This window comes from Balaenoptera ricei, chromosome 1 (genome assembly GCF_028023285.1).
Source record: "Balaenoptera ricei isolate mBalRic1 chromosome 1, mBalRic1.hap2, whole genome shotgun sequence".
Lineage (NCBI taxonomy): Eukaryota > Metazoa > Chordata > Mammalia > Artiodactyla > Balaenopteridae > Balaenoptera > Balaenoptera ricei.
The window spans coordinates 25413710-25430658 of NC_082639.1; the positions used below are offsets into that span (position 1 = coordinate 25413710).

Sequence of the window (16949 nt, forward strand, 5' to 3'; positions counted from 1 at the left end):
CGGGGGCTACTCTGTTGCAATGGCGGGCTTCTCATTGTGGTGGCTTCTCTTGTTGCGGAGCACGGGCTCTAGAGCGCAGGCTCAGTAGTTGTGGCGCATGGGCTTCGTTGCTCCGCGGCATGTGGGATCTTCCCAGACCAGGGCTCGAACCCGTGTCCCCTGCATTGGCAGGCGGATTCCTAACCACTGCGCCACCAGGGAAGCCCGAAAATATATATATATATTTTAATGTAGTGGATTTATAAATAATGACAAGGGAAGGTCACCAGAATATTTCATTTAAAAACTGGTGATCCGGGGCTTCCCTGGTGGCGCAGTGGTTAAGAATCCGCCTGCCAATGCAGGGGACACAGGTTCAAGCCCTGGTCCGGGAAGATCCCACATGCCATGGAGCAACTAAGCCCGTGCACCGCAACTACTGAGCCTGCACTCTAGAGCCCGCGTGCCACAGCTACTGAAGCCTGCACACCTAGAACCCATGCTCTGCAACAAGAGAAGCCAACGCAGTGAGAAGCCCGCGCACCACAACGAAGAGTAGCCCCTGCTCGCCGCAACTAGAGAAAGCCCGCGCGCAGCAACAAAGACCCAATGCAGCCAAAAATAAATAAATAAATAAATAAACCCAAAAAACTGGTGATCCAGTGGTTAAGAATCCGCCTTCCAATGAAGAGGACGCGGTTTCAATCCCTGGTCGGGGAACTAAGATCCCACATGCCTCGGGGCAACTAAGCCCGCGCCTGGCAACTACTGAGCCCACGTGCCACAACTAGAGAGAAGCCCCGCATGCCTCAACGAAGATCCCGCGTGCCGCAACTAAGACCTGACGCAGCCAAAATAAATAAATTTTTTTTAAAAAGTCAAAACCTGTTTGTAGAGTATGCTGCAGTTTGTGTTTAAAACAAAAAAAGATAGACTTGCATATACAATAGATGCAATAAAAATGTCTGGAAGGCTACACAAGCAACCATTGAATAGTGTCTTTAGAGAAGGGCAGTCAAGTGAATGGGTCAGGATTTAAGGGGAATTTTACTTTTCACTTTATGCCTTTTTTATAGTTAGATTTTTCTTAAAACTAGAAGCATGTATCTTTTATAATAAAATGTACTATTTGATATTTATAATCTGCTGGGCATTACTCTAATTACTTTATATAAATGCACTCTTTGAGCCCTCATAAGAGCCCTATGAAGTAGGTAGTAGTTTTTTGTTTGTTTTCTGTTTCTGGCTGCAACCTGCGGCATGCGGGATCTTAGTTCCCCGACCAGGGATCGAATCCGTGCACTCTACAGTGGAAGTGCAGAGTCCTAACCACTGGACCACCAGGGAATTCCCAGGTAGTAGTTTATCCCTATTTTAGAGAAGAAGAAATGAAGCATAGAGATGTCGAATAATCAAAGCGTATATTTTTATAATTTAAAAAAATCTTAGTAAAAAAATTAAATATTCTCAGTCTTGCTTTCTCCTTCCACACCCTCCACATATTTGGCACTTTCTTCCAAGAAGAGAAACTGCCCAGGGCTGGAGCCCTTCTTCTCCTGGAAACTGTCTTTGAAGCAGCGGAGGCAGACAGGGCTACAGATCCTCCATTGCTGGGTCAAGCAGCTACAGGCAAAAAAAAAAAAAAAAAATCCTTCCAGCCCCTCAGTTAGGGACTCACATGAAAGTGAAAGTATGCAATAAGGTACTCAATAAAGTGTGTAGTAATAACAATGGCCGCTATCACTTATCAAGCACCTACTAACTGTCAGCTCCTGTGCTGAGTGCTTTACAAATACTATCACTTTTAATCCTAACAGCCCCAAGGTAGGATTGTTATGACCCCTTTTTTATCAAGCAGGAGAAAGCAGAGGCTGAGCAAGTTTAAGTAATGTGCTCAATCATCCAGCAGGTAAGAGGAAGAGCCCGATTTGGACCTAACTCCATCTGAATCACAATGCTCTCAATTGCTCCTGCATCCTACACCACAGTAATTCAATTAAGGGAGAAAATAGGGTAGAAGGAACTTCTCCCTCCCCCACCCCAAAACAAAGTCTAGCTATAGTCAGTGAAAACGAGACAGATTAGAGAACAGGCCTTTCAGATCCACAGCTAACATGAAACATCCAAAAATCTTCATTAGGCACTAAATGGAATAATAATTATTATTATTCTGCTTATAAGTCCAGGAGGTTTACACTGGTATTTGTTAATGTTCACAACAGTTCTGCAAGGTAGATGTCATCATCTCCACTTTATATAGGAGGGAACGAAGGCTCAGACAGGTTGTAGTTCTCCTAATGACACACAGTGAGGACAAGGCGTCACTGGCTTATGAATTTGTCTGCCTCACTCCAAAATCAGTTTTTTCACAAGGCCATGCTGTTAATAGCTTCAGGTGAACCTGAGGCAGCATATCGTGGTCAACACAAAATGAAATCCAGACCTCTAGGCTTTCAGGACAGGAATTACTCTTCCCTGACCCCAGGGAAGGCCCCCGTCCCCCAAACAGAAGGCTGTTGCTTCACCTACTTGGTAACTACACTGCAGCTTCACAACCTACCACCTCAGAGATTATCTTTTGTGTCTCTCACTAGGAAGAAGAGCTCAAACTTCGCCTCAACCCCACCTTTAGACAAAGTACGTAAACATTTGGCAGCCTCCTGGAAAGAATGTTGAGTCTAGTCTAGAAACCCACAGATACCACTACCCAGTGCCTTTTCAGACACTTCTTTATCAAAGTTTTATTAGCCTCAGCTCAAGGTACCTCCATCTAGGCATCTCATTACAGAGCAAGGACACTTCAGCCATTTGTAACACCACCACCCAAGCAGGGGTTTCAAGGACAGCAGCAGAAATGTGTTGCAAGGGAGCTATAAATCCTCCTCATCCCCTTTCCCCTCCTCCATGCATTTGCTCTCTCAATTCACCTATTTCTTCACAGTCTGCAACTGGATTACTCCCATTTCTTAAACTATCTGTGACATTCTCATCTCTGCTCATTTATTCACACTTCCCTTTGCCTGGAACTCATTCTCTCCTGGCCGAAATCTATCTTCCACTTTGAACTCCAATCCCACCTAATTTATCTTTGGGCACCTGTCACCTTACATTCTTCATTACAATTATTCAAAACCATTCTTTTTTTCCCCCTCCTACTTGACTATAAGCTACCTATGTGACCTCAAAGTAAAGTACTGCCCTAGACACTGGAGACAAATATGTATAACATATATGTGATAATTTACGGAGAGATTGTGTTTTGTTCTCATTTCTGCTGGTGATTTGTCTCCCTACCCCCAAGAAGGTAGCCAGGCCCTAATGTTCCCTAGCTGAAGGCTTCTAAGTTTCAGATCTAAATATCAGCAGTTTCCAGGCACCCAGAAGACAATTTCCAGAAATGCTTTTGAAAAGTGTGGGCTTATTAGAGGAACTGATCCAGAAGGAGAAGGGATGGGAGCGAGTGCTTTCAAATGGGGGAAGCAAAAAATCTGTGGAGGGAAGGAAAGGGTTAGAAAAGGTAGCAGGTGTTTGAGAGTTTACGGGAAAGTAAAGACCTAGCTTTCATTTGCATATAGCACCCCAGGATGAGGAGAACGCTGTGGGAGACTGTCCACTATACCTTGGCCTTGAGAGCAGTGGTAAGGGTCTGTCTCTTTGAGCAAGTGTGGAATGATTTATTCATCGTGAAGGGCAGGAGGATTAGCACTCACATCCGTATAAGGCGCCACCCTAATGATTACGCAGCTGGCCTCTACCCCATGTTTTTGTGGAAGAAACACGTCTGCAGAAAGCAGTACTATATGTAGAGAACTAAAATGCTTCGCCTTTTAAGACGACTTCTCTGATCAACAACGGCTAACGTTTAAGAACCTACTATATTGGAAACCATGGGATACGTACTTCTTGGATTCCCTGCTTTGTCTGGGGCCCTTTTCCTGGCTAGATATCAGGTCTCCGATCTGAACCCACCCTCTTAGTTTAACTCCACCAATAGCCTTCAGTCTTTCCATTGACCCGTCCTTCCTCAATGTCCCCCTCCAAGCTTCCCTTCTCCACCCCTCAACTCTGAGTCAGACTCTCCCTTAGTCGTCCCTTCTTCACGCTAATCTCTCCCTCCTCTCTTTCTGCCCAGACAGCCCCAATTCTCTCTCCTTCCCCTCCCGCGTCCCCCAGGCAGGTCTCCTTTCATTTCCATACTTCAGTGACCCCTCCCCCTCCCCCACCCCATTGAGTTCCACAGCTCAGCCGTTGGAGGAGGCGTGGCCCCGCGAGCATCAGGGCTCCCGCCCCACAAGCCGCGGGCCCGCGCGCAGACAAAGACATTCCACAGCCCCCGCCCCCTCCGCGCTCTCGGCCAGAAGTGGGAGGAGACACGTGTCCCTCTAGCGCCGAGTCACGTGGAAAAGAAACGATCGGAGCCCGCGGGCACCCGCGCACGCGCACAAGGTTCCGGCCTGGCGGGCTCGGAGGGAAAAGGGGAGAGGGGAGGCGACTTCTTCGGGCTCCGCGGCGGTGCGCAGGCGCCGTGGCCCGACCGGGGACTTTGTTCTCCGCGGAGAAACCCAAGGGCGGTGCCGGTACTAGCTGCGCACGCGCGCCGCCTCATTTCCGGTGCTCTCTTTCGCTGGGTCGCTCGGGTCGGCTTCGGTCGCCGTCGCTCCCGCTCTCCCACGTTCGCCAACCGTCCCTCGGGCCTCTGCCGCTGCCGCGTCGCTTCCTCGATCCCTCGATCGCACATCCTCCCCAATGCAGCGCCGGGACGACCCCGCCGCGCGCATGAGCCGGTCCTCGGGCCGCAGCGGCTCCATGGACCCCTCAGGTGCCCACCCCTCGGTGCGTCAGGCGCCGTCTCGGCAGCCGCCGCTGCCTCACCGGTCCCGGGGAGGCGGAGGGGGGTCCCGGGGGGGCGCCCGGGCCTCGCCCGCCACGCAGCCGCCGCCGCTGCTGCCGCCCTCGGCCACGGGTCCCGACGCGACTGTGGGCGGTCCAGCGCCGACCCCGCTGCTGCCCCCCTCAGCCACTGCCTCGGTCAAGATGGAGCCGGAGAACAAGTACCTGCCCGAACTCATGGCCGAGAAGGACTCGCTCGACCCGTCCTTCACTCACGCCATGCAGTTGCTGACGGCAGGTAAGGGGGCCTCCGGGGTCCCTGTGGGTCGCCCGGCCACCCGGGGGCATGGGTGGTAGCGGCTTTGTTCCTCTCCCTTACCGCCCCCTGGGGACCCAGGCAGTCGTGGACTCCCCTTCTCTCGTCCTCGTCTTCGGGACCCTAGATTCTACAATTCCCATCCCGGCCCAGGGTGCGAGGGAGAATTTCTAGGCTGCAGTGGAGGCCTGAAGGGGACTTGGCGATCTCTTAGCGCAAAGATTTTGATAGATAGTGCCGCGCTCCCCGCCCCCTTGCCGACCCTTCCCCCTCCCACCTCTTGCAGCTGCCCCGCGCTCCGAGTGCTCAGATTCTTCCAGAAATGAACCTTCATCTCCCGCTTCCCCAAAAGGGGAAGCTTTTTTGATCGCGGGTGGCGGTCGGCGCCTCAACTGAGGGTGTAAGAGGTGAAGGCAGCCTGAGCCGGGAGGGAGGGAGGGAGGGAGAGGGAGGGAGGGAGGGCCGAGGTGAGATGGGGTGAGGCTGGGGTGCCCTGTCCAGCGCGCCGCGGCAGCCGGGGCCGGGTCGGACTTCGCGGTAACTGGAGCTTGAGTTGCTCGGAGGCAGGAGCAACCTGTGGGAATTGGAGCTTGAGGTTTTCCGAATCAGATTTCCGACTTCGGCCGATAAGATGGTCATTGCTGCAGAGCCAGACGGTGGGACCCCTTTATTTCACAACGCGTGTTCGTCATTGGAGAAGGGAAAAACAAATCTAGAGACAGTGAAAGGGGGTGATACAGGGAGATTAAGGATGGTTTGCATGACATTCCCAATAAGATGGGAAAAAATTGAAAGAAGTTGCATGGTCTCCCCCCTCCCTTTTTTGCTTCAGTCCTGAAATAGATTAGGAATAGTAGTCTTTGTTCTCTGTGTGTAGACTAGCGCTCCTTTTTTGCTCAAAACTGGCCATCACCTAGTCGCCTTGATTTCTCCCTAAAGCCGTCTGTTTTGCTCTCTCTTCTAGTTAAAACGTTTTAATAAGTGTATCTTATGATACCTAAATTTTATTAAGCAAATAAAAATTCATAGCATTCCAACACTGAATGAGTAGTTGGACTCTTTGGCAGGGTTGATATAATGGACACGTCCGTTATGAAAATATCATTTCCCTCCCTTTGTTCTCTGTCTCCCACCGTTGGTTAGAGGTCCTTACTTTTAAACACAGTAAACAAAGCCTGAGGCGGTCAAGAATAAGAACATTTAGATAAACTGCTTACATTTTCAACTCTGTGCTTTGCTGTTCTGTAACACAGTCAGATTGTTTGAAACATTACTGTTCATTTTGTTCTTCTGGCAAGCTCTTTGAGGGCAAGGAATGCTTTTTAATCTTTATATTTTTCATATTGTCTTGTATATAGCAAACACCAGGTGTTTGAAAGCAAGTACATGCAGATTCAGGAACGTCAGACTAAATGGTAAAGGTTGACTGGGCCTTATTTTTATTTCCTCGTGTCTTTAATCAGTCCATATTAAATGAGAATAAAATAACAAACTTTAGAACTTTAAGGTGTTGGCTTCGGTTTGAAATTCTAACGCTTGACTAGTCACCTACTCTCGGGAAACTTTCTGAACCTCAGTAACCTCATCTGTAAAGTGGGATGGTGAGTTGTGAGGATTAAATGTTGTGTAAAAAGCACCAGCACAGTTCCCTTTGACTTGTAATCATTAGATAATAACATGTCACCAGTTTTCTCCTAGTTGTAAATTCGTGGTACTGAGTAAGGTATGAAAATGCAAGCTTTTTTTGCCTTTCTGAGCACATCAAGTGTTCAGTATGGTGCTCGTCTTTTTAGTAAAAGATGGTTTCTTAGGATAGCCATCAAAAATTACGGATCCTTAAAAGTTACTTCCGATTTTCACCCTTCTTTCATTTTTTAAACTTGGGCGCTTTTTTTCCCCCACTCTTCGCACCTTTTATTTTATTATTATTTTTAACATCTTTATTGGAGTATAATTGCTTTACATTGTTGTGTTAGTTGCTGCTGTATAACAAAGTGAATCAGCTATACATATACCTATATCCCCATGTCCGCTCCCTCTTGCATCTCCCTCCCACCCTCCCTATCCCACCCCTCTAGGTGGTCACAAAGCACCGAGCTGATCTCCCTGTGCTATTCGGCTGCTTCCCAGTAGCTATCTGTTTCACATTTGGTAGTGTGTATATGTCAGTGCCATCCTCTCACGTTGTCCCAGCTTACCCTTCCCCCTCCCCGTGTCCTTAAGTCCACTGTCTACGTCTGCGTCTTTATTCCTGTCCTACCCCTAGGTTCTTCAGGACCAGTTTTTTTAATTTAGATTCCATGTATATGTGTTAGCATACGGTATTTGTTTTTCTGACTTACTTCACTCTGTACGACAGATTCTAGGTCCATCCACCTCACTACATATAACTCAATTTCATTTATTTTTATGGCTGAGTAATATTCCATTGTATATATGTGCCACATCTTCTAAACTTGGGCTTTTTTGATGTCTTTTTCCTTTAACCAAATTGAATTTTAATTGGAGAAATGGGATTGAGGTAATGCTGGCTCACTGAGAAAACTAACTTGGGATATGTGAATATTTCTTAGCATGGATAAGTCTTGATATATGTTGGACCTGGCTTTGAAGATTTTTTTTTTAATTGAAATACAGTTGACTTATTTTAAGATATTTTTGAATGATCTGGAAAAGTGGTTGTAGTAAAGTCAACCAATTGTGAGAAAGTGAGATTGGGAAGACGGAATAGTAGTATTTAAGCTCTGATAAGGATACAGGTAAGAAAAATACAGCTAACACTATACTGGATGCTGGACACTGGCCTGAGCACTTTACATCAAATGTTTAGTCTTCATAACAATACTATGAGGAAGTTACTCTTATTATTTTTACTTCTACACATGAGGAAACCAAGGCAAACAGATTAAATCATTTGCCTAAGGTAACAAAATTAGTAAGCAGCATATGGAGGATTTGAAGTCAGTCTGAGTCTGGATCCTCACACCTAACCCTCTTTGCCCCCCCCCCCCCAATCCCCCACTATAGTACCTGCAACAAATTGTACTCAAAAAAATAAAAATAAATTTTCTGCTAAAATATTAAAAGAAAATCTGTTTCATCAGATTTTCTGAACACATCAAAGTCCTAGCCAACAGGGCAGTGAAGATCACAAGGCAAGACAAAGAAGGAGGAGGAAACCCAGAGAGCAGAGCCTAGCACTTAGGACTGTGACTCCTCCAGGTAACTCTGCCTGTTTCCCAGGAGGTGCTACAAGACCCAGACCACTCTTCTTTACCAGCCACATAGCCCTCCCTGTACCTTTTCCCAGCTTTAACTTATTTTGCACTTAGCAGCATCTGATGCACCATATGTTGTAGTTAATGTGTTTGCTTGTTGGCTGCCCCTTCTTTATGACTAGAATGTCAGCTCTACCAGGGCAGGGATCTTTTGTCTGCTTTGTTCATGGCTGTATCTTCTTTTCCTTTAAGAGTGCTGCACAGAGTGGCCTCTTACTAAATATTTGATAAATGAATATTCATCCTCATTGCATGATGGAAAAATAACGCAATTCTGAGGGATTTCGATTTTGAATATAGATTTCTATATTAGCCGAATTGATCTTCAACCACGATGACAATTAAATGCATTTGCAGACATACAAAGACTCTCAGGGTACCCATGCTTGTTTTCTGAAACCAAAATAATTTATCATATTATTTGTGTTAAATATTTACATAATAAACATGAGATGTTTTTACGTATATCAGTGTTCTTTTTCTACTTTTTATAACTAGGAAAATACAAGTTAGTGTAAATGACTCAGGAATAAGTAAACATTTTCAGTAGATTAACAATCCCCAGATGATCTTGAAAAGATACGCAGAAATTCATCTTCCAAAAGCATTCAGTGCAGGGACTTCCCTGGCAGTCCAGTGGTTAAGACTCCACGTTTCCACTGCAGGGGGCATGGGTTCAATCCCTGGTCAAGGCTAAGATCCCGCATGCGGTGGAGCAGCCAAAAAAAAAAAACCCTCAGTGCAGAATATTTCCAGACAAAAAATCTATTGAAATTTCAAAATAGTACATTTCTTTATTTTATTTACAGTATACTATGGAAATACACTTAGATGTCCCCATTTCATTCTACAGAGCTAGCAAGACCTATTAAAACCAGAAAGTAGAATTGCAAAGGAACTATAGACCAAGTATGGCTCTTCATATCCACGGGTTCTCCATATATGTGGATTCAACCAACAATGAATCAGAAATACTCGGGGGTGGGAGGGATTCCAAAATTTCCTAAAAGCAAAACTTGAATTGGTTTTGCGCTGGTTTACATTGTATTTACAACTGTTTACATAGCATTTACATTGTATTAGACATTATAAGTAATCTAGAGATGATTTAAAGTATACAAGAGGATGTGCGTAGGTTATATGCAAGTACTGTGTCATTTTATATAAGGGACTTGAACAGCCTCGGATTTTGGTATGGGAGTTTGGTCCTGGGACACCACGGGATGACTGTGTAGGTATAAGTATAAATATTAGGAAAGAAAGAGGCAGAATTTATCATTATTTGCAACAACTTCATGGTTGTTTACCTAGGAAAATGGTGAGTGATGTGGCTGATTACAAGGTAAAGATGTATAAGTCAGTACTTTTCTGATATAGAAGCAGTAGCCAATTAGAAAAGAATTGACAAAATGATCTCATTTTTTAGAATAGCAAAAACTTTGGGATAGGCAATAAAAATCAATTCAAAATGTATGTGAATATTCATAACAAACAATAACAATATTTAACCTTTGTAGAGCATATAACATGTGCCATGACCTGTGGTACTCATTAATTGCATCTTCATGGCCATTCTGTGAGGCAGGAAGAATTTTTATCTCAATATTACAGATGAGGAATATTGTGATCACATATTGTCGACTTAAAATTTTATTGAAAGTGGTAAACAAAGATGTGAATAAAAAGAAATATGCCAGGCTTCCCTGGTGGCGCAGTGGTTGAGAATCTGCCTGCCAATGCAGGGGACGTGGGTGGGTTCGAGCCCTGGTGTGGGAAGATCCCATGTGCCGCGGAGCAGCTGGGCCCGTGAGCCACAGCTACTGAGCCTGCACGTCTGGGGCCTGTGCTCCGCAACAAGAGAGGCCGCGACAGTGAGAGGCCCGCGCACCGCGATGAAGAGTGGCCCCCCGCTCGCCGCAACTAGAGAAAGCCCTCGCGCAGAAACAAAGACCCAATACAGCCAAAAATAAAAATAAATTAATTAATTAATTTTTTTTAAAAAAGCTACAGTAATTAAGATTATTTAAAAAAAAAAAATTTGCCATGTCCTGGTGGGAGGAGGAACTAGTCTTATAAAGATGACAACTTTTAAATTAACATGTTGGTTTTTTGCATTTTTCAAACTAATTCCAAACTGGATTTATTTTTTTCAACTTGACATGTTGAATATAAAGTAGCTAAAAGAGAGAGACAACAAGGGGTTGTACTGTATAGCACTGGGAACTATATTCAATATCCTGTGATAAGCCATAATGGAAAAGAATATATACATGTGTATAACTGAGTCACTTTGCTATACAGCAGAAATGAAACACAACTTTGTAAATGTACTATACTTCAATAAAATTTTTTAAGTAGCTAAAAGAGTAAATGAAGATAAATGAGAAAAAAAATTTTTGGAGACAGGAAAATAATGAAAACCTGTTACATTGACAGAAATGAAGTCAAACAAGACTTAGTGCTTGAGGGGATGTGGATTAGAAGGAACAGTGCTGGTAGAAGTGTGAATTGGTACAACTACTTTGGATAACAGTTTGGCATTTCCTTTGAAAGCTGAACATTCAAATTCTTTAAATTGAACAAGATTATTCCTAGGAATATACTCAAAGAAACTTTTGCCCGTGAATGTCTCACTCATAAAATAGTGCACCTTGTTTCGCCATTGATTGGATACTGTGAGATTTTCAAAATGAAATACGTAATACAGTAGTGAAAATGAAAACTATAGCTGAATGCCACAACATGGAGAAATCTTGGAAATCTAATGTTAGGTGAAAAAGTCAATCCCATAAGGCTACATACATATGGTACAATACTGTTGTGTTTTTTTTTTTTAATTTATTTTTTATTTTTGGCTGTGTTGGGTCTTTGTGGCTGCACGTGGGCTTTCTCTAGTTGCGGCGAGCGGGGGCCCCTCTTAATTGCAGTGCGCAGGCTTCTCATTGTGGTGGCTTCTCTTGTTGTGGAGCATGGGCTCTAGGCACTCAGGCTTCGGTAGTTGCAGCACGCAGGCTCAGTAGTTGCAGCTTGTGGGCTTCCGTAGTTGTGGCATGTGGGCTCTATAGCGCAGGCTCAGTAGTTGTGGCACACGGGCTTAGTTGCTCCGCGGCATGTGGGATCTTCCTGGACCAGGGCTTGAACCCGTGTCCCCTGCATTCCAGGCGGATTCTTAACCACTGTGCCAGCAGGGAAACCCTACAATACTCTTTTTATGGAGCATAATACTAACAAAATTAAGTAAAATATTGTTAGCATGTATAGGTCTGTGATAAAGCAGTTTTTAACAAAACTAAACATGTGTTTACCATATGACTCAGCGGTTGTACTCTTGGGCATTTATCCCAGAAAAATTAAAGCTTATGTTCATATGAAACCTGTACGTGAATGTTCATAGCAGCTTTATTCATAATAGCCAAAAAACTGGAAATAACCCATATGCCTCCAATTGATGAATAGTTTAGCTGTGGTACATCTATACCATGGAATACTACTCAACAAGAAAAAGAAATGAACTGTTGATAAATGCAGCAATTTGGATGGATCTCAAGGGATTTTTTTTTTTTTTTTTTTTTTTTTTTTTCGGTCAGGCCGCACGGCTTGCAGGATCTTAGTTCCCTGACCAGGGATTGAACCCGGGCCCTGGCAGTGAAAGTGCCAGATCCTAACCACTGGACCACCAGGGAACTCCCTCAAGAGAATTATGCTGAATGAAAAACCCAATCTCAAGAGGTTACACACTGTACAATTCCATTAGTTTAACATTCTTGAAAAGATAAAGTAATAATATGGAGAACATTAGTGGTTGCCAAAGTTGGGGAGAGAGGAAAGGAGGTGACTGTGGCTATAAAAGGGTAGCATGAGGGATCTTTGCGGTGGAACTGTTCTGTACTGAGAACAGAACAGTGTGGTGGTCACATGATTAAATTGCATAGAACTAAGCAGACATACACACACACCCATAAGTACATGCAAAACTGGTGAGATCTGAGTAAAGTCAGTAAGATTGTATTAATGTGAATTTTCTGGTTATGATATTACAGATATGCAAAATGTTATGGAGAATAGTGGGTGAAGGATATACGAGATCTCATATTTCTGACAACTGCATATAAATCTACAATTATCTCAAAATAAAATGGTTTGTTGTTTTGTTTTTAAGAGAAAAAAAGCCTTAAACTCTTAAGTTGTGCCCTAAGAAAGAGATTTGGGAGACTATGGTCAATATGCTATAATAGAGTTTGCCGCTATCCTGGAATGTGGGAATTGAGCCCCTTAGAGGGCTCTTAACAACTGAGGCTTTGAGGGATTTTTTTGAGCCAGTACCCACCCTTAGTCAACATTGTATGTGAAATACTGTGTTGGTATCTTTTTCTGGGGAGCTAGTCTGTAGGGGCTCATGACCCCAAACCAGATTAAGAACCTATAGCTCGGTGCTCTTGCTTTAAATAATAAATAATTTGAAAAATGAAAAGAATGGAGTGGTTTTATACAAAATTAATGAACTTACTGGATTTGTGATTCCAAAAGGATTTACCAACAGAAAAGATACAGGGCAAAGAACTATAAATTTGGGAATGATGAAGTTATATGAGTCGTTAAGGGAAGTTAGGGGGTGTTAATGGTACATTTCTTTAATTTGGTAAATGTTTATAGATGCCTGTTGTCTATTAGACACTGTACTATAAATGGCAGATAGTTTAGTAATGGCCAGGGTCCAGAAATTGTTCATAGCAGGGGAAGGTGTGCTGTCGTTAGATGTATGAACCAAATACATTGATAGTCTGGAGGAGGGCATGACAGCTGACCTTTTGGAGCAGATATCCTATGAATCTTGCCCTCCTAGAAGTACTATCTCTGGATGCCTTAGTCAGAAAATCTTGCTTGTCTTGCTCCTATCACATGTTCAGTTAATGGAATATACACGATAGCCTTTTTTAGTTAAGCCAGTCCAGTTGATAAAATCTGTATATAATTTTTTTCAAACTTCTCTTGTATTAACAGTTTTGTGTTCCTAAAATCTTCCATTAAAAAAAAAATCCTTTTTAAAAGTAAGAAGGAAGACTAAATGAGGTTTAATGACTTGCCCAAGGTCACACAGCAAGCATGTAGCAGAGCTGGGAGTCAAACCCAGTTCTGTTTAGCTTCAAAACTCAGATTCTTTCCTCTGAGTCATACATTTAAGAAACAGTTCTCATCCTTTGGAGCTAACAGTCTGGTTGTGATAACACCTACCAAAAAAAGGAAGGATTAAGTTATAGTAAAAGAGTAGAAGAAAAGCCACGAGATTTGTTGAATTTGCTCTGACCAACGTAAGGAATAACCTGGGTTTAAATACCTGCTCTGTCACTAATTTTGTGATCTTGGACAAGATTTATTCACTAGTTAAGTGGGGATAATCCTGGTTATAAAGATGAAGGGAAACAATAAATACAAAATTCCTGACACATAAAAGGCATTCGGTAAGATATGATTATTGTCAGCATCTGACTTTGAAGCAAATGGGTCACCTCTCTGTGTTGTTTACACCTTAGCTTTTCTTTGACTCTTGGGATATCCAGGGTCTCTGGAGGCCCAAGCAAAGATCTTTTAAAGGAGTCAGTTTCAGAAAGATTGTCTAGAAAGTACTTTTGCCTGAGGGTGAGGCTTTTTTTTTTTTTTTTTTTAATTTATTTATTTATGGCTGTGTTGGGTCTTCGTTTCTGCGCGAGGGCTCTCTCCAGTTGCGGCAAGCAGGGGCCACCCTTCATCGCGGTGCGCGGGCCTCTCACTATCGCTGCCTCTCTTGTTGCGGAGCACGGGCTCCAGACGCGCAAGCTCAGTAATTGTGGCTCACGGGCCTAGTTGCTCCGCGGCATGTGGGATCTTCCCAGACCAGGGCTCGAAGGGTGAGGCATTTTTAGGAAGCTACTCTTTGATTTTTTTTTCTTCCCATTACAGCCTGCTCCTTAGCCCTCCACAAGAAGTGAGGCCAAGAAGAGAAATTGAAAAAGAAAAAAAAGAGAGAATTGAAAAAGAAAAGAAAGATCAGGCAGCTGAACATCTGAGGCACATGCAGAGCCCTCTTGTTGTCTTTAGCTGCATGACAGTGTCTGGGGGTATAAGCAGTACTTCCCAAAACTTTACAAAATCAGCTCTTTTTTGCTTAAATAAAGTGCTCCCCACAACTCCCCACTGAAAGGCAATAATAAAAGCATGAGGTTTGAAGTTAGAGAAAGCCTGGGTTTCAATCCTTACTTTCTTACTGCTTTAACAGCTTTGTGACTTAGAGATTTAACTTCTCTGATTTTGTTTCCTCAGTTACAAAATGGGGATAGTACCAGCTACTTCACTGAGTTATTTTTTAGGATAAATGAGGTAATATTTGTATAGAGTTTGATACATTGTAGGCATTTAATAAATATTTGGTCCTTCCCCTTCCAAACATGGAAGACTACCCTTCTTGAAGGCTCAAGGTGCTTCTTATTCTTTTGCTTTCTAGGCTAACCCCCTGATTGTTTTATCTTTTTAGTTCTGTTTTACTTAAATCATTGTTCTCTGAATTCTCTAAAAATGCTTTAACATTTTTTAAATTGTGAGGTAAGTGGACAAGGGGATCCTAATTAAGATCTGCCTAGCTCAAAATATAGCAGAAGGATCCATGTTATAGAAAGGTCTTAAATTCACAGGGCACATTACATTGATATTAAACAAACCTTTCTACTGGGTTCAATTTTTGCATCCCTGCTTCCTATGGAAGTACAGATTAACAGACTTTGAGTCTTATCTTCTTGTTCTAACCAGTTAAAGTTTCTGGAAAGTGGTATAAAGTACAGCTGAAGGGCCTAACTAGATGGCAGCAATTAGGACACACGGAGAGACATCGATAAGATGAAGTTTGTAATTTGTTCCACATATTTAGAAGCTCCTCAGTGATGTTTTCAGATTAGAAATGTGGCATCTTTGTTCCTGTGGACTTTGGAAGATTGAGTGCCCAGTTTCCCAGCCCAGAAACTCAAGAGGTGTGTTCAGAGGTGGTAGGCTCAAAACTAGAGACTACAAAAAGTTAATATTAGCAGTAAGTGGGAAGGGGTGGGGTCAGGATACACTACCAGTGAAACAGTAAACAAATAGGGTGTTGAATGAAGGAAGCATTTAGTCTGTTGATTGTAAGGTCAAATTTGTTTTCTATTCCAAGCAATGAAAAATAGGAGTGCAAAGAGCACTGTCATTTACCGTTCTTATAAGAGTGTAATGTTTGAAATTAGGCTTTTTAATAAACAGAAGCCTTCAGTTTGAAATTCTGAACTCTGTGTAGTCTGTCAGTCTCAGTAACTTTCCTTCATCCGTGTACTTTACAGCTGGACTTAGTCTAAACAGTTTTTTTTTTTTTTTAATTGTTAAAGGTTTAGATTTGCAGTATGTGTTTGAAGTCGTATGTCTTTATACAGAACCGGTGGTTTTCAAAGTGTGATCCTTAGAGCAGCAATATCAGCATCACCTGCTAACTTGTTACAAATGCAAATTCCTGACACAATCCCAGACTGGGATTGGAGCCCAGCAATCTAGTTTAACAAACCCTCCAGGTGATTCTGCTGCGATGAAGTTTGAGAACCCTTGCCTTAAAATTATAGAAGAAACACTGTGGAAATGTTATATAAGGAGAACATTCTGTGTTAGTTAGAATGTTCCACTAGTTTTAGGGAGTATAATTTTTTTGGTTGTTGTTGTTCTCAGTGGATCATAGTATAACCTTTTAGTTGCTGCTGTTCATTGCCTCCATACTCGGCCCCCATCTCTGTTAGTACTCCTGTTGTAGCATTTAACTATACTTCATTGCTGACTTCATAGACTGGGGACTCTAGTATATAGACATAGTGGAGATTGGGACCATGTTTGACTTGTTCTGTTGATTCTCATATACTTTACAGGACAAGGTGCCTGGCTCTCTTAGTAAGTCTTCCATAGTGGTTAGTGATCATACCTGTATCTGTCCCTTCATGTGCCTCTCCATAGGAAGCACTCAAACACTTGCAGTCACTGAATGAATGGATGGATGGGTGAATGAAGTTCCCTGATGATAGGAAATCTTTTTGGTTGCTAAGGTTCTAGCTGATGAAACTGTCTTAACCCGTGAATTGAAATTACCTTGGTCCAAGCATTTTTTCCATTAGGACACTGAGAGAATTTGGGCTAGATAGTGTTGAGTATATATTAAAACACTTCCTGAGGGCTTCCCTGGTGGCGCAGTGGTTGAGAGTCTGCCTGCCGGTGCAGGGGACACGGGTTCGAGCCCTGGTCTGGGAGGATCCCACATGCCGCGGAGCAACTGGGCCCGTGAGCCACAACTGCTGAGCCTGCGCGTCTGGAGCCTGTGCTCCGCAACAAGAGAGGCCGCGATGGTGAGAGGCCTGCGCACCGCAATGAAGAGTGGTCCCCACTTGCCACAACTGGAGAAAGCCCTCGCACAGAAACGAAGACCCAACACAGTCATAAATTTAAAAAAAAAAAAAAAAAAAGTTCTATTTGCACTACTTATGTACTAGGTTTAAAAAAGTTTAAAAAAAAAA

The 16949-nt window shown here is 43.3% G+C and overlaps 1 protein-coding gene across 2 annotated transcripts in view; it reads left to right on the forward strand.

Moving 5' to 3' along the window:
* The first annotated feature begins 4563 nt into the window (after positions 1 to 4563).
* The window catches only part of KHDRBS1 (KH RNA binding domain containing, signal transduction associated 1), a 35793-nt gene continuing 23407 nt past the window's right edge, over positions 4564 to 16949 (forward strand). For both annotated transcript variants that reach the window (XR_009502501.1, XM_059917780.1), the window contains exon 1: positions 4564 to 5107. Coding sequence is in view for 1 of the 2 variants with exons in the window: in XM_059917780.1 (XP_059773763.1) it covers positions 4726 to 5107 (382 nt within the window). In the remaining variant the exon portion in view is untranslated. The remainder of the gene's footprint in view (positions 5108 to 16949) is intronic.